The 22043-nt window shown below is 49.6% G+C and overlaps 1 protein-coding gene across 2 annotated transcripts in view; it reads left to right on the top strand.

The window, feature by feature from the left end:
* Window positions 1-22043, top strand: part of RAB23 (RAB23, member RAS oncogene family) — a 548767-nt gene that overhangs the window by 79969 nt on the left and 446755 nt on the right. For both annotated transcript variants that reach the window (XM_078647984.1, XM_078647983.1), the window contains exon 2: window positions 10487-10714. In XM_078647984.1, coding sequence (XP_078504110.1) covers window positions 10560-10714 — 155 coding nt within the window. In that variant the 5' untranslated portion in view covers window positions 10487-10559. The remainder of the gene's footprint in view (window positions 1-10486; window positions 10715-22043) is intronic.

Genomic DNA, 22043 nt, shown 5'->3' with positions numbered 1-22043 from the left:
TGACCACGGCCGGAGCCTCGCCCCCGGTCGGAGCTGTTGAAGCAACCGAACGAGCGGCTCCTGCCACGTCCGGCCCTATCGAAACCCGAGGGGTGAAGACCTTGCGGATGTTGGCGTGCGCCCTGTCAAGGGAGGTGAAAGTAGCCACAAACTTCCCCAACTCCTTGACAAAGGGATCACCGACCAACCCCCCCTGGGCCACCGCTCCAGCCTCGGAAGAGGCGAGGTCCCCCAGCTTGGGATCCACCTTGATCAGGAGTGACCTTCTCCTCTCCGTGGAAAGTGCGCAGTGCGCGTTTCCAATGAAGACTATTGCGCGTTGCGCCCAATTGGACATAACCTCCGAGGAAATCACGTCTCCTGACACCTTGGCCTCCTCCGCCATGTCTAAGATCTTTGTGACTGGCCCTACTGCATCGAGCAGCTTGTCCTGATAGGCGCGCCAGGAACGATCTATACCCTTTTTCGGGTCCCCAACGAACTTGGCCAGGAATGTCGCCATTATCTGGTCTATCTCTGGCGTGAGAGCGACCTTCTCTTACAGAGTAGGGCGGGGACACTCCGCCCGAAGGCGGCTGCCGGCCACCTTATACCCGAGAACCCAGTCTGAGGACCTCGGGTGGACTATATCATCCGGGTCCAGCATGTCAGAAGGCCCCGATGGGGCGGGGGCTGGGGCCCAAGACCTAGAGGAGTATTCTTCCTCGTCCGTATCTGGGGAGTCTGTCATCAAGGGTGTCTAGAGTTATGAGACTGAGGGGGGCCCCCCTGTAGGAGCTGGCCGGGTGGGATGAGATGGCGGCTGAGCCATAAACACGCTCTTCGAATGGGCAAAGGCTTCCGTATCAACTCCTTCAATGCAAGGCTTTTTGCCAGGGGGGGAGAGGGAGTAGGAACCGGGGGTGGGGCACGGGTAGTGGGAATGAGGGCTTCCATTTTTGCACATGCCTCCTCCATTCGGGCTGACGGACGTTGCTCCACAGGCCCCATGGCCTGATCTACAGCCCTGTAAATAGAATCGTCTACCGCCTGGTAAAAATCATCATCATCCCAGCGGAGGTAGCTCAGAGGGTCCTCCTCCTGGTAGTGATCCTGTTCCCCCTGCATGCTGAGTTACAGTAGGCTCCACAGGGTCCAGATGCACCAGGCAGCCTGTGTGCAGTAGCACAAGGTATATATGTATATGGCCCTGACTAGGCACACATTTGGAGATGGGAGGGAGCCCAGGCGATGTATGTGGCCAAAGGCGCACAATGAATGGGCAGAGCCCTAGGGACACACCAGCCCTTCCTTATCCTAGGGCAAGCCACCCGGGACAGTGTCCCTGCGCACCACACACAGTGCCAATTATGAGTTTAGGGGTAAACAAACGACTGACCCCAGAGGGCGTTCAGGTGAAAAGAAAGATAAATACGGACCCCCAAGGGCGTAAAAACCAGTTGGCAGGGGACAGGCAACCTCGAGGGAGCAGCACCAGTGATAAATTCCGATTTTCGCGCTTCCAACTCTCGCTGCTCACAGAGAGGGAAGTCCGCCCCCTGGTGGCGGGAGGGCCACACCGCACCCACTACTGGGCTCAAAATCGCGTTAGGAGTGCCTGCAGCGTCCCGCGATTGACAGGGAATCTGAAAAGCAAAAACAATCGCACGCGAGTCAAGCGTTAATCAATCACCACAATAAAACATCCCTCAAACCCAAGGAGATAAAGAAAATTGCGACTTAACTTGCTGCTGTACAAAAGGGGATGGTGATGGACGGAGCATCTGAACCAATCACTCACACTCAGTCAAAAGATCTGGGTTTGATCCATCACCGTTCTTTAGCCCACTCTGCCATCCCAGTTCAGACATGGCTATATGCAAATCAGTCTGACCCTGTGCCTCATGGGAACAGTCCAGCCCGAACTGCCAAGCCATGCCTTCCCTGGACCGGAAACAAGCCTCCGAGGACCTGTTTCTGGCATTCCAGCCGTCTTCAGCCCGGCTTTCTTGAATCCAGTGGCAAAGTGAGCAAGGGACTCGCGTCTGAGCAACAAACGAGGATAAGGAATAGTTCAAGTTCAAGTTCAGTAATTTGTATAGCGCACTACTCACCCAGAGGGTCTCAAGGCGCTTGGGGGATGGGGGTACTTCATTTATCAAATAACCAAGTTTTTAGTAGCTTTCTGAAGGATAGGTGGTTCTGTGTAAGGCGTAGGTGGGTGGGGAGAGAGTTCCAGGTTTTGACCGCTAAGTAGGAGAAGGATCTTCCCCCCCATGGTGGATCTATGGAAACGCGGAATTGCGGCGAGGGCTTGGTTGGACGAACGTAGTTCGCGGGTGGGGGTGTAGAAGGACAGGCGCGTGTTGAGGCATTCGGGTCCTAGATCGTAGAGGGCTTTGTGTGCGTGGGTGAGGAGACGGAACGTTATTCTCTTGTTGATGGGGAGCCAGTGGAGGTCTTTCAGGTGGTCGGAAATGTGAGCTTGGCGGGGGATGTCTAGTATGAGTCTGGCTGAGGCGTTTTAGATGCGTTAGAGTTTTTTCTGTAGTTTGGTTGTAGTTCCAGCGTACAGGGTGTTTCTGTAATCCAGTCGGCTTGTGACCAGTGCGTGGGTGACCGTCTTTCTTGTTTCGGTGGGGATCCAGCGGAAGATTTTTTTGAGCATGCGTAGGATGTTGAAGCATGATGATGAGACGGCGTTGACTTGTCTGGTCATCGACAGGGAGGAGTCCAGGATGAAGCCCAGGTTACGTGCGTGGTCCGTAGGTGTGGGTGCGGTTCCCAGGGCCGGTGGCCACCATGAGTCGTCCCATTCAGAGGGGGATGATCCTAAGATGAGGACTTCCGTTTTGTCCGAGTTCAGTTTTAAACGGCTGTTATTCATCCACTCGGCTACTTCTTTCATCTCTTCGTGTAGATTGGTCTTGGCGGTGTTTGGGTCTTTGGTGAGGGAGAGGATCCGCTGGGTGTCGTCTGCGTAGGAGATGATGTTGAGGTTGTGTTGGTGGGCGATGAATGCGAGGGGGCTCATGTATACGTTGAAGAGGGTGGGACTGAGTGATGATCCTTGTGGTACGCCGCAGATGACTTCGGTGGCCTCTGATCTGAAAGGGGGGAGGTGGACTCTCTGGGTTCTTCCGGCGAGGAACGAGATGATCCAGTCCAGTGCTTTTCCTTGTATTCCGACTTTGCTGAGGCGTTGTATAAGGGTGCTATGACAGACTGTGTCGAAGGCTGCGGAGAGATCAAGTAGGATGAGGGCAACTGTTTCTCCGTTGTCCAGTAGTGTTCGAATGTCATCTGTTGCTGCGATGAGGGCGGTTTCGGTGCTGTGTTTGGCTCGGAAGCCGTTCTGTGAGGGGTCGAGGGATTTGTTGGATTCGAGGAAGGCGGCGAGCTGACTGTTGACGGCTTTCTCAATGACTTTGGCAGGGAATGGGAGGAGCGAGATGGGGCGGTAGTTTTTAAGTTCGGTGGGGTCTGCTGTGGGTTTCTTCAGGAGGGCGCTGAGTTCGGCATGTTTCCAGCGTTCCGGGAAGGTCGCGGAGTTGAGTGAGCAGTTGATGACGTCTCGGAGATGGGGTGCGATAATGGAGTCTGCTTTGTTGAAGATGTGGTGGGGACATGGGTCGGTTGGCGATCCTGAGTGGAAGGAGCTCATCAGGTGGATGGTGTCTTCGGTGGTGATTGGGTTCCAGGCGCAGAGGTTGTTAGAGGTGGGTTTTGGTTCGGAGTTGGGTGGATTGGGCTGGTCTCCGGGCAGGTTTTCAAAGCTGTTATGTATGTCGGCGATTTTGTTGTGGAAGAATGAGGCTAGGGAGTCGCAGAGGACTTGAGAGGGAGTGATGTCGTTGGTGCCGGCTGTGGGGTTGGTGAATTCTTTGACGATGTTGAATAGTTCTTTGCTGTTATGTGCTTTGTTGTCAAGTCGATCCTTGAATGCTGATTTCTTGGTGGCTCGGATCAGTTGGTGGTGTTTGCGGGTGGCGATCTTGAAGGTGGCCAGGTTATCAGTGGTTGGGTTTTTTCTCCAGACTTTCTCGAGGGTGCGACAGGACTTCTTGGATTCCTTAAGGTCATCATTGAACCAGGGGGCTTTTTTGCTACCTTGCTTGTTTTGATGGTTTTTCAAGGGTGCTAATTCGTCGGCGCTGTGGGTGATCCATTGTGTGAGGTTGGTGGCTGCTTGGTTTGGGTCCGATGATTTGGCAGGAGGGTTTTTGTGAAGCGCTGTGAAGAGCTGGTCGGTGGTAATTTTGTTCCAGTTTCTTCAGGGAATTGGTCGAGGGAGGTTGCGGGTCGTGCTCTTTTTGTAGTTGAAGTGAACGCATCTGTGGTCCGTCCAATGGAGAGCTGTGGTGTGGTTGAAGGAGATGTGCTTGCTGGAGGTGAAGATTGGGTCGAGAGTGTGTCCGGCATAGTGGGTGGGGGTGTCAACAAGTTGTTTGAGTCCGAGATTGGCGAGGTTGTCCAGAAGGGTGGTGGTGTTGCTGTCGTTGCTCTTTTCCAGGTGGAAGTTGAGGTCTCCCAGTAGAATGTAGTCCTCGGAGGGGAGGGCATGTGGGCTGATGAAGTCCGTGATGTCATCGCTGAATTGTGTGCGGGGTCCTGGTGGCCTGTAGATGAGGGTGCCTCTGAGTGTAGTCTTGGGGTCGGTGTGGATCTGGAAGTGAAGGTGTTCGGCGAATGTGAGGATGGCATCGGAATTGGTTGTGATGCGGATAGTGTTCTTGTGGACGATGGCGATGCCTCCTCCAGTTTGGTTGATGCGGTCCTTTCGGATGATCTTGTAGCCTTCCGGGATGGCTATGGCGATGTCGGGCGTTGAAGAGGCGTTCATCCATGTTTCGGTGAGAAAGGCGACGTCCGGCGATGTGGTGTCGAGTAGGTTCCAAAGTTCAATGGCGTGTCTGTGGACCGAGCGAGTGTTGAGTACGATGCAGTTCAGGTGGTTAGTGTCGGAGTTCTGTGTGGAGTCTGTGGGTTTGGTGTGAGTCCTGATGCCATTGAACTTGCAGGAAAGGCAGGTGAAGGGTCCATGGGTGTGTCCTGGGGCGGCTAGGTAGCAGCTTTGGAGTCTGCCGGGATTAAGTGCTGTGAGGGTTGCGGCGTCGTACGGTATGCGGGTGGAGTGGATTTTGCAGGGGGCAGGGGGGTCTGGCGCTGGGCGCGGTCCAGGCGCGGACGGGCGCAGACGGGCTTACCTTTGGCGCTCCTTCGGCGCGCATAGGGAGCGGACGCTGCGCGTGAACGCTGCGCGTAAAAGCATCTGTCATAAGTGGTTAGTGGAGGGGGTGGGGCGAGGGAGGAGCAGCTGGGAGGTGGCAGCGGGGCGGAGGGACGGGCTACGAGGCCCAACAACAACAAAATGGCTGGGAGCAAAGTAAGCTGAATGCAGCGCTATGATCTATCACACAAGCACAGGCAATATTACAACAACAGAATGGCTGGGAGCAATTCTAAAGTGAATGAAATGAATGCAGCGCTAAGAACTATCAAACAAGCACAGACAATGTTACACGGCAATTCCTGATAATCGAGCGATGCGCAAATCAGCTGGCAACAGCAGTTAGCAAGGAGCGTGATAGCGCTACGATACCAGGAGGTGGGGAGCGACAGACTCTGAGCGAGTCAGGAGGAATCACTGAGGAAGGACTATCAGGGCTGACTGGGGTGCTGTCAGAGAAAGCAGGACTCTTGCCATAGAATCCCACTTACCCATATTGCAGCAAATCTATTTTTATGACTGGAATATTGCGGAGTAGAACCAAGCACAGTATGGTGCAGGGTGCTTTTTGAGAGGGCTCCCGGTGCCACCACCAGTCCCTAGTGAACAGTCATGTCTAAAATTTTACCTAACTGCCTCCAAAGGTGTTTACTGGTGACCTGCCCTTGAAAGGAATGAGATACGGCAGCAGATGGGCCCATGGGCTGAAGGAGTGGATGTGGCAAGCCTGGACACCTAGAGGCCCTACAGACGTAAGTCACAAATGAGGGAACTTACAGCTGCAATGAAACATCTGCAGTAGACCGCTTAAGATGCTGAAGGACACTTGCAACGCAATAATATACAGATCGCTCTGTTGTCTGGGAAAGGCCAAAGTGCGGAACTGCTTTTGGAGGAAACGGTTAAACCCAAATATATACAATGGTGTACCAAAACCTTCTTTACTATAGAAAGGGTGTATTGAGTGCCCGGGTACCTCCCTGTCTTGGCGTCCAGTCGAAGACTCATATTGGCCATCCTATCTAATTATAAAGATAAAGACCGAATCCTCCAGGTAGCCTGAACTCATGGCCCCATTAATGGTGGAAAGTAATAAAGTCTATATTTTCCGAGACTACACTGTGTAGGTACAAAAGAAAAACTCCTTTCCTGGGTGAAAGGCGGATTAAAGGCAAGTGGGACTTCTATACTCCCTATTATACCCGGCACAATTCGTAATAATCAAGGGCAGGACATCATACTTCTTTATAACAGCAGATGAGATGAGGGGTGGCAGTGGCTATAGCACTACCAGATACCAGTGACAGAGAAGGATGGCTGGTGAAATGTGGGGCTGAAATCACATAGATTAATACACTCAGGAAAGCTAGCGTGCCAGGGGGACCCTCAAAACAGCAAGCAAAGGCTGAGAGAGCACGAGTGGGTGTTGATGTAGAAAACTAAAAACATTCACTGGAACTGGCATTGCAGGGTACCCAGAGTCCTCACGTGAGGGTTTGGACTCGGATGTTGAGGGGATAGCAGGCTTCCTGAGAAACGACCCGGATGTAACACCTATTGCAGTAAAAACTATTGTGTGAGTACTCGTCTTTGAGGTTGCAGTCATTCTGAAAACGTAAGGTATTGGGCCTCATGGGCGGGTGATAGAAAGATGAAGGCGACACAGGAAGGAGGCAATTGGGAGACATGGGTTGGAGATCGGTGCACAGGGAGCTCGTTAGGACACACCTTTTTTAATTTGGTTATTTATTTTATAACGAACAAAGCATATGAAACGGACGGTGGACAGGGGAAGGGAAGACATGCACTGTACCTACATCAATCACATGTTGACCTATCTGACCAAGGTTTATTGGCAGAAACCCCACTATGCTCAAACAGTATTGATAGCAAGTTGGATGATATCTCTCGCTTATTCCCACACATAAGGACTCTCGAGGCCAGCCTCAGGAGAAGAAGAGGATGATCGGCAAAGGCTGTTCAGTACCTCGGGGTTAAGTGTGGCTTCCATGGGCCCTGCGTCTCCTTGCAGAGCAAGATAAGTAGTCAATGGGGCTTAAATGCCTTTAGATCGAGAAAGGTCTGTCATGAATTCACAGCATGCCCTTAGCTGCTCTTCGCTATAAGACACGTTCTGAAGCCAGCTTTTAGCGGTAGAGGCAGGAAATCGCCCCCAAAGCATAGCCACCTGCCTTTTAACCAGCAGCACTGCAGTCAGTCGTCTGATCTCGGGGGCTGGGGGAAGTCTCCTTTACTTAGCCAAGAATGGCCACCTGTGGCGTCAACTCTGGGCGATGTCACGTAATCTGAGCAACAATGTTATAAACAACCGTACTGTATTCCATCAGCACAGTGCAAGACCAGGAGAGATACAAACAAGTGACTGAGGGAGCCGCACATTGCAAGCATCCTGTATCTTCTGCATTTGAACAGGTGTGCAATGTGATTATTACATTACCCCTTATGTCAACGAGTTACAGATGAAGCTTTAGCAAGATAGATTCAGTTTTTGGATTTGTTTGGTGGTACAAGTTAACAACAAAGTTGTAAGTTTAATAAAGGAGTTGGGAATTGGAAGGCTACCTTTCCTTAGTTGTTGTAAGGAGTAGTTTGAAACTTGTAATGGGGGAAAGTGATGTTGACGAGGGAATATTAGTGATTAGACTTTCAATTTTCACTAGCAGACAAGCAACACAAAGAAAGCAGGATGACGTGAAATGGAGACAGTGGGCATAACTGGGTACTGTTGGGAAGCAACCGCCAGGACATATGATGATGTCTTGGGAACCCATTGAGAGACTTTAAATTCTGTTATGAAATGTTAGTGGCCTGGGCAATAGAATCAAGCGATGGATTGTGGCATAATATATTTGGGGGCATGTGCCTTACTTGATATTACTTCAGAAAATCCACTTGATAGGGTCAGAGTGTACATTCCTGGACAGAGGCCAATATGTTTCCTTATCGCGTGTGGGTTTCACTTGAAGGTCTTGAGGAGCTAAAAAGACCCTCCTTTCCTAGTGGCCAGGACTTGGTCTGATCCTAATGTATGTGTTGTGGGAGTACAGGGCAGCTTTACCATACTAAATGTGTATGTGCCACCAAGATTGCAAAGGGAGGCTCCAGAGAGAATTGGTCCGATCCTACTTCAAGTAGATTGCACCATGCATATAATAGGGGCGGACTTTAATGATGTGATGGTAAAAGAAGTACCATCACAAGGAGATGATGGACGAAGTGCTGAACCAGTTCAGACACTCACCCCTAGTCACTTTTAGATCTGGGTTGAATCCATCATTATTCTTTAGCTCACTTCTCCACCCCAGCCGTATGCAACACATTCTTGACCCTGTTCCTCATGGGAACAGGCCAGCCTGAACTGCCAAGCCAGGACTTCCCTGGACCAGAAACAAGCCCCCTAAGACTGTTTTCGGGGTAACACCCCATATCAGCCAGGCTAGCTTGAATCCTGTGGCAAAGTGAGCAAGGGACCCACGTCTGGGCATACCCTGCCAACTTAGGGCAAACAAAGCAAACACGAGAAGATTTGCCACTGGATTCAAGCTAGCCTGGCTGGACTGCTTCCATAACAGTCTGATTTGTTCATGGAAATGAACATTGAAATATCAGAAATTCAAAGGGACGTAGGTGGTGAACCCTTCCTTTAATGAAAATGGTACACGTAGTAGTTTTCAAAATGATCACCCTTCCTTGGCTCCCGTATGTAAAGAAGAATACTCATTCCCAATACCAGAAACTGTTTTGCTCAGGGTTGAGGGAAAATTGCATGCGCTGCTTTAGGACATGGCTTCACTGAAGATACCACTGAAAACCCTGTGTAGAACAGACAGTGGTTTTGTATCTATGAGCGTACTATTGGGCATCCCAGCAGCAGCCAGTGAATAGCTCGATAAATGCCCCTATCAAAAACCCCACACTTGTATTGTAGATTTGTTATATGATGGCATATTAATCTGTACACACTATGTTTACTGGGGACATGGGGGGGGGGGTGTAACTGCTCATCCTGATGCAAACAGCCTTGATGGGCTGGAACAAAGCAACAGTTTATCTGTGATGGATGGGCACAGTGATAATGGAGGGGAACATGCTGAAAGAAGTAAGTAAACTGCAGGGTTTTGCATTGTGGGACCTAAAAGGAATGTCTATTGTCTAGGATATGGTGGTGGAGGGGAATATTTAAACATTTTGGCATCTACAGGAGAAAAATGAAGTATTGCACATACAGGCTAGTAAGTATACACAGGTCAGACATGCCCTGCAGGCTGAGGCTCTCGGTTGGTCCGATTTAACAGACTATGAACCGCTTAAGGATCAGAATATGCTGGGGGAATTAGAACAAGATGCTGTATGATCCATATATAAAACTTTTCTCAGTAATATGCAGGACAGTTTGATGACCCGCTGACAAAAATGAGAACGGGATCTGACCGCAATGGAAGATATTGATTGAAGATGCCGCCCTCACTCACCACAGACAGGTAGCCATGAGGGCAAAGTTGTGTTTGATCCAGTTTTAGGTCCTACACAGTGTGTATTATGATAGAAGCAGACTCCACAAAATGTGTGGGGCCCAGATGCCGGAGCTTCGGATGTGTGGCAGGGAAGAAGGCATTTTTATGCTTATAGTTTGGGCATCCCTACAAATGCTGACAAAAAGACCGTGGCTAGCATGGATGGACTGGTGTATAGGGGGCAAGAAAGTGTTGTTTTTTTGCTTTTTTTTAGAGCAGAGGGCTGCCTTAACAAAGGTGGCAAAATCTAGGGGAGATAGAAGAAATACTACGGTCTGAGAAATGATGATACAAATAATGCAATTCAGGGACATATACGGTCAAATGAATAACTGTACAGAGTGGAGGAGGGAGGAAGTGATCTTTGATTCTAGACCATATAATTAAAATTATAAAAATGCATGCAAGATGTACCCCGTGGGTTGTCACCAGCTTTCCACTGAGATGTTTATCTTGGTTGTAGTTAAAGTTCCTGCCTGCCTGTTAATGTTTCTTGGGTTTCTGTATCAAATGCTTTCTGTTATATGTTTAATAAAATCCCAATAAAAAACATTTATGTAAAAAAGACTAGAAACAGTTGCAAGTCTATTAAGGTATGACAATCTGCATCTTTATTCCCATTAACTGGTATAGTTCTCTTACTTGGCAGTTTGTAGTTAATGTTGTAGTAAAATATACAAAGAAAAAAGAAAACAAAACTTGGCTTTTTAATGTTATGTAATCTCTTAACATTTGTTTGCAGAAAAATAAATAAAAGACTTATTGTAAGCGAGGACAAGCCTGTTTGCATTGTTTATCAGCACTTTGCTGCAGTCATGCTGGAAGAGGATATGGAGGTCGCCATCAAGGTGGTGGTGGTTGGCAATGGTGCAGTTGGGAAATCTAGCATGATTCAGCGATACTGCAAAGGCATTTTCACCAAGGACTACAAGAAAACCATTGGAGTCGACTTCCTGGAAAGACAAATTCAGTATGTATCTAGAACCCTTTGTCTATGCTGATCTTAAAATATGTCTGTTTCGAATGTTTAGCTTAACTTTAAATGTATTTAATAAATGACAACCTACTTGAAATGTCCCTAGAATTTGAAAAACTTGAGATTTATTTCCACTACTTGAGCAAATAAGGAATTACATTGTCAACTTTGTCAGTGCTTTTATGATCCCTCGCTCCAATTGGGGTTTTTCTTTGGAGAGAGCTTGTGTGCTGCCCTTTTTAGGCTTTCATGTACAGAAATGCGCTTTTGAAACTACACTAGAGCCCATTGCAAGTGAGCTTCAAACTTCCTACTGTCGCATACCTAGTTTTACCATTTTCTCTAATGCTGTCTTGTCTTAAAATGTACCTAACTTGTCTCTGTATAGCTCGGTTAAGTTCATGTATCAGATACTGTGCATACTATTTATCCTATTTTATAGTATTGGAAATTGAAGCACTGACATTTTGTGACCTGTGACACCAGCAGTGTTTCTGTTAACCTATGTGATCTTCGTAATTTTTGTACCAGCTGGGACATTACCCGTCAAGCTGGAAAAAAACGTGCCGTTTAGCAACCGTACTTGCCACCCTTCTCAGAGAGAAATACTGGTCAATTTTTCATGTTTTAAAGGTTCTGCAAAGGCACAGACTTGATACTTAAGTAGCACTTTAAAATACTTTTTAACGTGGTATTCTCTAGAACACATTTGAAGTGCTTTCTTCTGATATTTTCTGAACCAGAACACCAGACTTATTGCACGCAATCCTCCCATCACCCTTTGTGTCTTTTATGTTTCGCCCAAATTGGTAAGAGTATGCCCAGAGGAGGGTTCCGTGCTCTCTATGCCACTGGAACCAAGCTCCATCAGACTGACAAGTGCATGTCACGGAGAAACCGGTCTTGGGTTGCTTGTCTTTTGGGTCTGGGAGGACCTGGCATGACCGTTCGGGCTGGACTGCACCTATTGGAGCAGGGTCAAAACTAATCTGCATATGGTTGTGTTCAAACCGAAGTGGCATGGTGGGCAAAAGAACAATGGATTTGAATGCTATCTTGAGTGATTGCCAGTGGTTAGACTTATTGCAAAAATTCCCCACATCAACTTTTGTGTGTTTGATGCTAACATTGTAAACATGAATTTTTGTGTCAGCCCCTCCCCAAAACAAAACAAAGTCATGGTAAATGTCTGGTTTTAGTGATTGCAGATTTCAAACTGCAGTATGTTTTTGCAGTTTTTCATAACTGGTGATTTTAATTTAAACTTCCCTCAAAGTAATGTTAATTAAGAATGGATTGCAGACTGTATCTGCCTACGAGGATATCTCAATATTAGGTTCCCAATCTGGGGAACTTGGGTGTAATCCACATGGCACCCTTCTTCCTTTTGCCCTACATTTAGACTGGCCATTATCCATCAGATTGCCCAGTCAAGTTTACCAATATCTCAAAGTATAGAGCTTCTATGTTAGACTATACTGTAGTATCAACAAAGTTATTACCTTCCGTTGTGGATTTTGAGATGGGCTACAGGCCAGAAAGTGATAACCAAGAGCAGGAGTTCTATGTTGAAAATGTGTCCATGCAGACAAATGTAGTCCATGGCATAGAAAATGTTAATGGTCTTCATCAGATGAAGCAGATAAATAAGAAAACGTCTTTGAGCAAGATCCTAAGGAATGGAAATCGCTCCTATTAACAGAGAACCAGTGATAGTTATTGATGTCAGCAGCTCATTATATTAAAAATAAACTCTGAGGTTGGTTGCTTGAAGCAACACGGATAGCCTACAACATCCCAGTCACCCTGCCTCGCCACTTAAGGTTTAATCAATATATATAATATACACAAGACTCCTGTCTTTAATTGTCATTGATACCTACACTAGCTCAACTCCTGTTACCCAATGTGCCGATCCATGCATTTACTCCCATTGTCTTGTTATGCTATGTGTACCACTTCCTCTACCATTGGTATTCCTTTGGTTTTTTTAAAATCTTTTTATTAACAGCTTAGGAACCAGCGTTGGTCATCACATTTGAACTATACAGTTGTTACAATGCACCATAAAATTCAGAGTCTTCAATCACCATCATTATTGGAGTGACTACATCAGCTTGTTATAAAAACAACTTACAATACTGCCTCCCTGTTTGTTTGCCGGGGTTGAGGGGGCTCACAGATGTTGCCCCTATACTCGTTCAACTAGACCACACCGCCTCCCACTTCTTGGGGCACCCCCTTGCTATATATACAGTCTTTTCCTGGAGCATGCACTAGTCCATGTCCTTTTTCCAGTCGCTGATCTTCGGAGGCGCGACCACCCCCCACATTCTAGCAATATTCCGCTTCGCTACTGTTTGCCCCAGCGTGACCCATAACCACCCTTTCGCTGGTAGCTCCGACACATTTAATAGGCATCTGTTAGCCTCCATTGGTAGCTCTACCCCCCCACACTTCTTGCATGCAACGGAGCACTCGCTTCCAGTAGGTCTGCAACACTGGGCACTCCCACAGTATGTGTAGGAAGGTTCCCACCTCCCACATCCCCTCCTGCAAAGACCCCCATCACTGCGTCCCATAAGCTTCAACCTAGTGCACGAGATATAAACCCGATGTAATATCTTGAGCTGGATGAGTCTCAACCTGGACGATATGGCTACCTCCTTAGGGGGGGGGGGGGCAAGCGCGCTCCTCCTCATCAATCTCTAATCCGTCAGCCTCCCACTTAAGTTTGAGAGCCAAAAGCGGGTCTGGGGAGTTGTTGATCAGTTTTTTTATATGTGAGGGAAATCGCATGTTCCGGAAGATGACCGTCCAGCAGCCTATCCTCCAGAGGGGAGGCCTTCGGGGGTGTGGTACCGGGTGGAATGTTCTTCTGAAGGGAGTGCCTGACCTGCAGGTATCTAAAATATTCCGTTTGCGCAAGTTCGTACGTGTTTTGCAGTGAAGTAAAGAGCTTGACCCCATCCGAACCCCATAGGTCTCCAACTTGGGAGATGCCAAGTAGGTCCCAGTTTCGGAACCCCTTGGTGCGGCCCAGATTGCCTAGCTTCTCGGAGACCCAAAGGGGAGTGTTGAACCATCCCAGAGTTCGCTGAACGATGTGCCACAATTGAACCGAATGCTGAGTTGGCCCTGTGAGCCTGTACCTACCGGGCCTTGAATACAGCGCCGCCTCAAAATTCCCCCCGGGAAGGAGCCACCTGTCCATGCCATATCCTGGGTCGTTACCGTCGCAGTACGCACCCTGGTTAACGGCCGAAAGGTGTGCTGCCCAGTAGTACTTACGGATGTCCGGGAGTGCTATTCCCCCCCCGTCGAACCATCCCAGTGCTAATTTCTGCAAGGATATTCTGGGTGTACCAGATCAAAGGAGGTCTATCTGTGCGGCCTCTACGGCTGCAAAATATGACTGCGGTACCAGGTCAGGGTAGTTTTGTAGGGCGTAGAGGAAGCGAGGCAACACCATCATTTTAAAAAGTGCCGCCCGGCCCAGCAGGGTCAGCGGGAGTTTTTGCCACGCCACTGAGTCTCGTTTAAGCCGCTGTAGGGGTTTGCAGAACATTACTCTCGTACATGGTGGTTTTATCTTTGGAAATGAAAATCCCCAGATATTGGAATCCTTCCGTGACCACCTGAATTGGGCAGTCTCTGGGAATTACCAGGGGGTCTCCGTGGAGGACGTAGAGGAGAGATTTGCTCCAGTTAATGCTGTAGCCTGAGTTCTTCCCAAAATTAGTGAAGATGTCCAGGGCCACCAAAAGCGACCTCCGGGGTCGCGAGAGGTAAAGGAGGATGTCGTCTGCGTAGAGCGAGATCCTGTCCTCCCACCCGTCAGCCCACCTAAGCCCCTTTAAAGACACATCCTGTCTGATCCACGCGGCTAGTTGCTCAAGAGAAAGGGCGAACAGGAGAGGGGAGAGGGGACATCCCTGCCGCGTCCCTCTCTCAAGAGCGAAAGCCTCAGAGGTTTTATTATTAACGGTGACTTGGGCCAGAGGCTCTGAATAGAGGAACCGCACCCATTCGATGAAGCTCGGGCCAAAGCCTAGTTTTCGAAGCACTGCAATCGTATAGGGCCATTCCAGCGTATCGAACGCCATTGTGGCATCGAGTGACACCACTACTGCGTCCTCCTGAATAGTGTGACATCTCCCCATAACTCCATTAAGGCGCCGGAGGTTGAGTGCTGTGTTTCGGTGGGGCATAAAGCCCGACTGATCAGGGTGGACCAGGGTATTCAAGACTGGCTGCAGCCTATTGGCAAGGACTTTGGCCAATATTTTAGGCTCTGCGTTTAGCAAAGATATGGGCCTGTAGGAGGTGCAAGTATCTCTCGGTTTCCCTTCTTTCGGGATGGCCACAATTGTAGCCAAACGCTGATCTCGCGGCAGTACTCCCCTTTCCTTGCTTTACTCGAACATTCGTTTGAGGTAGGGGTAAAGACTGTCGGGCTTGAGCTTGTAAAGCTCGATCGGGAGGCCATTAGGCCCCAGGGCTTTGCCTGGGCGAAGATCTTTAATAGCCCGCTCCAGCTCTGCTGTGGTGAGGGGCGCCTCCAGGGTTTGGCGCTAGACTATAGAAAGCGCTGGCATCTGAATATCGGCCAGCAATGCCACAGAGTCCTCCTCCGGGCGGTCGGACCCCTACTATATACCTTCTTAAAGTGCCGTGCAAATTCGGTGACTATTTCACAGGGTTCAGTGACAGTGGCTCCGGATGCGGTCTTAAGATCGGCCACTACTTAATTCGCCTGCTGTTTCTTGTCGAGCCAAGCAATGAGCTTACCCGCCTTATCGCCTTGGTCGTATATTCTGCCTTCCCTGTCTCTGGCTAAAGTTTTTGTCGCTTCCTTGGCCAGATCCCTATACTCTGCCATCTTGAGTTTCAGCCGGTAATTAGTTCTGGGGTCCCCATCAGTCTGTGCTGCCTGTTCAAATGCATTGAGGTCGGTCTCAATAGTCACCATATGCGCCTCCCTGTCCTTGCGCCAGCCGGCGATTGCTGACAAGGCCTCCCCTCTGAGAACGGTCTTGAAGGCCTCCCACAACACCACCGCGGATTCCACAGATCCGTCATTACTCTCGAAGTAGCGGTCTATTGAGAGAGTGAGCGTCTTTCTAAGATCGTCATTACGAAGATACCAGGCGTTGATAGGCGCAATGCACCCCTCACGTCCGTTCCCGATCGTGAGGTGGGCCACCAGTGGGGTGTGATCCGAGATACCCCTGGCTAAGTGCGTGATGTCCTGATGCATGGGGGTAAGAATGTAGTCCAAGTGGGAAAAAGAGCGGTGTGGGCCCGAACAGAAGGTGTATTGTTTGTCCGTCTGGTGTTTAAGACGCCAGTTATCAGCCAGGCCAAAGGCCCCTTTAAAGTCAGCCAGCCATTGGCGTTATGTCCCTGGGCGGGTGCCTGTCCAGATCTCCTGAAACAACAGCGTTAAAGTCGCCCCCCACCAAGAGTTGCCGTCAGGGAGGGAAAGGAGAAGCCTGCCCAGGTCTCGGTATGACTGGGTTTGTAGGCCTGGCGGGATATAGGTTGATACAAGGTTTAGTCTACGTCCCTCCCACTTCCCTGATAAATCCGCAAAGCGACCCTGTGGATCAGTGTGGTCAATGAGGAGGGGGAAATTACGACAGAGAAGGATTCCCACCCCCCGGGACCTTGAGGTGAAGCCTGAGTGGACCGCCAAGGAGTATCCCCTTCTATTCAGTGCATGGCACGTATTACCCAATAAGTGGGTTTCCTGCAGCAGTACAGCATCTGGGAGATGACGTTTAACAAGTTGCAATACTATGGTTCGTTTAAGCTTGTCCCCCAACCCATTGACATTCCAGCTCAATACCTTGAGGCTCTTATCCCATCTTTTAGCCATACCCACTCCTAACTGAGGAAACAGCCCTGTGTACTCTGGTGCATCTCATGACTCTGTATGTACGTTTCTGGTGTGACCAAACCAAACTCCCCCCCCCCCCACCTTCCCTGAATCCCCCAGTCCCCAACATTCTGCAAATAAATGTTCATACATTTCTGATGAGTCCATTCCAGACTACCCCCCCTCTGCCCCCCTCCTTCCCCCTCCCCCAGCTTCCCACCCCCCCACCCCCCCAGTCCTCCCTGACCCCAACAACCGGACCCCAATCGTCCTTCCTGTCCAACGGGACTCACCTCCCTCTACCCACACCTCACCCCTCCCTGCTCGCTGCTCTGTAGGCTTCAAACTACCCACAACCCCAATTAGCAGAGCGCCTTTCGCCCAACCCCAACCCGGGAGTGAAGTAGACCGCCCCCTCCCGCAAGAACTCCTGCCGGAGGAAAGTGTGCCGGCCCCAGCTCTGGCCGCCGCCTAACCCGGTCCCCCCCACCGTTCCAGTTCCCCCCAACCGTGCAGTGCCCCAGACAGACTTACATAATCAGGAAAGTACTAGGCAGAGGAACATTCAGCTAATTAACAGAGACAAGCACCAGCGGTCCCCAAATGTTATTATACATTACAGTTCAGCAGGGTCCGTATCCTGTGTACACCGCCCTCAGCGACCTGCATTGTCCCGGAGAGACCCCCACTTGGGGCTAGCCGATCTGGACCGCCATGACTGTTGGCTCTGGAGATCCACCTCTGATCTGTCCGCAGTGGACCCTGGTGAGGCGACCCGATTCTCCCTCAATGCGCCGTTTTCCTGCTGCAATTGCTCGGGTGGTGATGTTCTATCAAGCCAGCTCTGGACCTCCGCTGGTGAGGTGAAGAACAGGGATTTGCCTCCCACGATGACCTTCAATTTGGCTGTAAAAAACATCATGTATTTGACGCGCGTTCACGGAGCGCCGCCTTCACTCCCACAAAGGATCCCCGTTCCTGCTGGACTTGTAGTGGGAAGTCGGGGAAGAAGCGGATCACTGCCCCTTCATGGTGTAGGTCGCCTTTCTGCCTCACCGCTTGGAGGATAGCGTCACGGTCCCTATAGTTCAGGATTTTAGCGATGATAGTCCTGGGTGGCGCCCCCGGCTTGGGTTTAGGGACCAGCGCACGATGAGCCCGCTCAACTGTGAAGATATTAGACAGACGCTTTGGTTTGAGATGAGCGAGGATAAGGTCCTCGAAGAACAGCTCTACGCTGGGCCCCTCCGTTCCCTCCCGCACTCCCACCACTCGAATGTTGCTCTTCTTTCCCTTCTTTCCTGGTCCTCGAGCCTGAGGGCCATTTGGCGGTGCTGGTGCACCAATTCGTTCACCCGGCCTTCCAATACTTTCGAAGAGGTTTGAATCGCTTTTATCTCAGATTCTTTGGCTTTGGATCTCTCCGTGGTCTTGCCCAGGTCCGTGCGGAGGAGTTTCACTTCTATGGAGATCTTGTTCATTTTGGTTTCCAGGTTGGTGCCCAACGCCTGGATCGGCTCCTTTTGGCTTGCCTGGTCGTCAGTCGCACTTCCTGCCTGTCCCTGTCCCAGTGGTACCGCATACTTGTCCAGCTTGTTAGTTTGGGTATTGGCGATCCCCTTGGGCCTCATGGCAGTGGAGTGCTCTGACCTCGTGGTACACCACACGACGTGTTGGATCCCTGAGGAAGTACAAGCACAGAGTTCAAATCACAGCACGCGTCTGTCTTCGTCCCCGTGGCACGCCGGGAACCACAACCCTTTTGTAGACAGTTGAGTGCCGTCAGGGGCGCTCCTGGCGCAGCACTACTGGATGTCCGTCTATCAATGCAGTTTGCCCGGTAGCACACTCCTAGACTGGCCGCTGAGGCCGAGGCACCCTCAGACACGCCGCCACCCGGCCTTGCGCTCCGTCCGTGCCACTCCTAAGGGCCGTCAAGCCCCTCCAGGCCCACCGCAAGCGATGTCAGGGGCGGATGCGCAGACGCTAGGTACACCACCCTTCTGGAAAGTCGCGTGGGCCCCTCACCGCAGATCGGCACATACACTTCCGGCCAGAGCCCATGGGCAGCACTCCCCCCATCGGGACACCTCACTGCTGCACCGGGCCCAGACTCTCACCGCCACTCACTTGATGCCTCCGGCAGGGCCCGTCCAGTCATGGCCGCCTCCTGGGGTCCGTTGACTGGCCAACAATGTGCCCTAGGGGGACCGCCGCCGATGTGACGTCTACCCGGCCTCGCTGCACGCTCAGACGGCGCGGCGCCTCAGGGGCCAGCGCCTCGCCGAAGCCCCGGGCACCTCTTAGGCCCCCTGAAGAGCAGATCACACTGGATGTGACTGGCTGCCCAGTCCGGCTCCGCTGCTGATTGAGGTGCCCCACAGTTCAGGCCCCGGCAGGGGTTTATAATCGGTAGATGACCGCGGTGTTTTTCACCCGGCCCCCTCTGCGCCTCCGGTGGGCAGGGCCTTCTCTGCACTGGACAGAGCCGACGTGGGCCGCCGGATCACTCACCACCAGGCTCCCTGGAGCTCCGTATTGTGAAGGCGCCGCCCCGAGCAGGCCGCAGCAGACGCCACCACCGCTGCAAGGCCTCGAGCCGGGGCCTCAGGGTGTCGTGCCTCGCGGCTTCCGGGCTCCATCGCGGCCCTCACTCTCTCGGCCGCCGCCGTCCCGGGGGTCTAACTCCGGCCCAAGGGGGAGCCGAGACCCAGGAAAAGATTGTGCCTGGAGCGCACCGCTGAGGGGTTCTGGGGCACCTGGATAATGGCACCCTGGAGCGGATGCTTAGCGGATATCCTCGGGGACAACGTCTGCTTCGGCCGAACTCTCTCGATAGGCGGCCATCTTCATCGGCGCCTGGCCACACCCCCCTACCATTGGTATTCTTAAGTTACTTAGTACTGGCTAAGGGCTTACTCTTTCTTATTTAACATTTTGTGTCTAAGTAACTTTTCTATGTTGTCTAGGAAATATTTCCTGATGTTGTTGTTAAACTCTTGATAATAAAGTCAAGAATGACGTTTAGAATTGTACTCTTAGTACTCAATTAATAAATGCTTCAAAAAACCGAACTCTGTGTTTCACCCAAAGTGCTGCACTTAAAAATCCTGGAGACCAAGAATTCTCACCAAGCAGTCACCCCCTGACCTTGATATATGGTTCAATGGAGAGTTAAGGGAAAGCAACACAAAAATGAACTTACCAGAAGAATGCTTGCATTCATATCTAAGGCCTGTTACAAGTGGTCCTCCGTTGCTTTCACTCAGAGAAAATTGTAAGCAATATAAGTGCAAAATCTGGGCAGTAAAGTGTGCTCCAAAGAAAGTAACTGGGTGAAATTTTATGTCTGCTGTAAGTTAAAGGATGGTAAAAAAAATTGTGGTCACACATACAAGCTGTTAGTGGAAAACATGAATAGACAAGAGGGAATAATGTGTCCACGGGAGGCTGGGAGGAATTGGTTATTTTGCTCTTTTGCCTCTGTGGTCCAGTTAGTGAAAGGGATAGGAAAACAACTTGTGCATTGCTAATATCTCAGTCGAGGCACAAAGCAGTTCTCACATCTCCGCAGGGAAAACGGTGTCCCTATTAAGGGTATAGGAACATGGACGACAATGGGAGGGACCCATAAACATGCCTATTAGTTGACCATTACAGGATAAATGCTTAACAAGTTAACAATTTTAAATGAATACTGATTAATCAAGCAGGACCCACACATGGACAGAGTGCAACTGCGAGGTTAAAAGTAACGCATTGATATGGTTCTTTGAGAAGTAATTAGACTACAATGGTGAGGTGAGCGGAAAACGCTGAGTGGGGTGGAATGCATCATTCACCAACTGACCAGTGTATTTGTTGTTCTTTCTTTTGTGTTTTGTACAGTTAGACTTTATTACTGTGAACTGCGAAACCAGAAAGAAAAAGAAAGTGTGAGAAAATACCTCTTCTTGCTTGTATTCACACCCATTTTTTTCTGCACCGAAGTTTCTCGTTTTTAAGTTCTTACACACTGCTGTCCAGGCCCAGATGTATGTGCTTACCCCTTAAACATGACCGGTTGGCTAACTCCTAATTGGTGGATTTCACTTTCCCATAAGGCTACAGTGCAGGTAAATACACCAGTGGCATGGTTGTGCCCTTATTAGGCTGTCAAAGAAAACATGGAGTACTTGTGCTGGCTGACTCCTGTAGCTTTTAAACCTGCAAGCGAACCTGTCAAAATAACCCTTTTTGGCACGAAGGAAACATCCTTCTAAATATGAAATAACTCGCCTCTAAGTAGGCCTTGTAGCCCACAAAGTAGGGTGCCTGGTATTTAAAAGTGCTGAGTGCAGAAATTTAGTGTTGGTATGGACCTACAATGACTAGCCCCTAAAAGCTGTTTTCACTGTGAAGGGCTACAGCGGTACTTTGTGTGAAAAACAGAACTTCAGAATAAAATATTATTTCTGCTAACTTGGGTTTGGGACAAGATGCAGAAATGATTCCACCACTTTTTTTAAAAAAAATCTTTTTATTAGCAATATTACCAGAGAAACCGTGGATACACAAAATATACAGAATGCAAAACATCATCACATTACTTAGGACTTGAATAGCGGCGATGGTATTCTCTAAGGGAAAAAAAAACAATAAAATCCATCTTCATACATTTAAATTAACTGAGGATTACATATGGATTATCTTCATCTATCGGCAAAAGGTCGGGTACAGGGATTATCATAACTCTATCACCGATCTCTCTTTTGCAAGCCCGTTCCATCCTCTCCAGCTCCGATTTCTAGCCCGTAGTAGTCTATCCATGGAGCCCAGATCTTTCAGAATTTGCACGGGCAGCCCCATGCTTTATATATTATTATTTCTGCTACCATATATAAATCTAAACTGACTCTCCATTAAGTGTTGGAAGTTGGTGGACACCTCAATATCGGGGTATGTCCCTCTTAGCCACTACTAGTCCCAAATTGGCCAGCATGAGCTTGCTACGTTGTAGATCGATCTCCGTGGGGATACCCAGCAGAACGTATTTGGCCTCTAACTCAAGTTGTGCCACATATATGTTGTTCAGATCCCCCAGTATCTTGTTCCAGTATACTTTAATTTTACTGCATTCCCATAGGGTATGTTTAAATGTGCCTCGTTCTTGTCGGCATCTAAGACAGTCTGGGGTTTCTGCTCTTCCTATGTGTGCAGTCTGGCTCTGTCCCAGTAAGTCCTATGTAAGATCTTGTATTGTATGAGGCGTAACATTTGCTTTATTGCCACTTGGCGTGGATGCATGAGGGCAGCCTCCCAGTCAATGTCTTTCATTAAGCCTGTAGTGAACTCCCATTTGGTTCTAAGTGACCTTAATTTGTCAGGCATATTGTTAATCAGTGATCTGTATGTCAATGAAATGACCTTGGTTGGCATTTTTTCCTGGAAAATTCTGGTTAT

Source organism: Lissotriton helveticus, chromosome 6 (assembly GCF_964261635.1).
Source record: "Lissotriton helveticus chromosome 6, aLisHel1.1, whole genome shotgun sequence".
Taxonomy (NCBI): Eukaryota; Metazoa; Chordata; class Amphibia; order Caudata; family Salamandridae; genus Lissotriton; species Lissotriton helveticus.
This window is presented reverse-complemented; position numbering and strand designations above follow the sequence as displayed.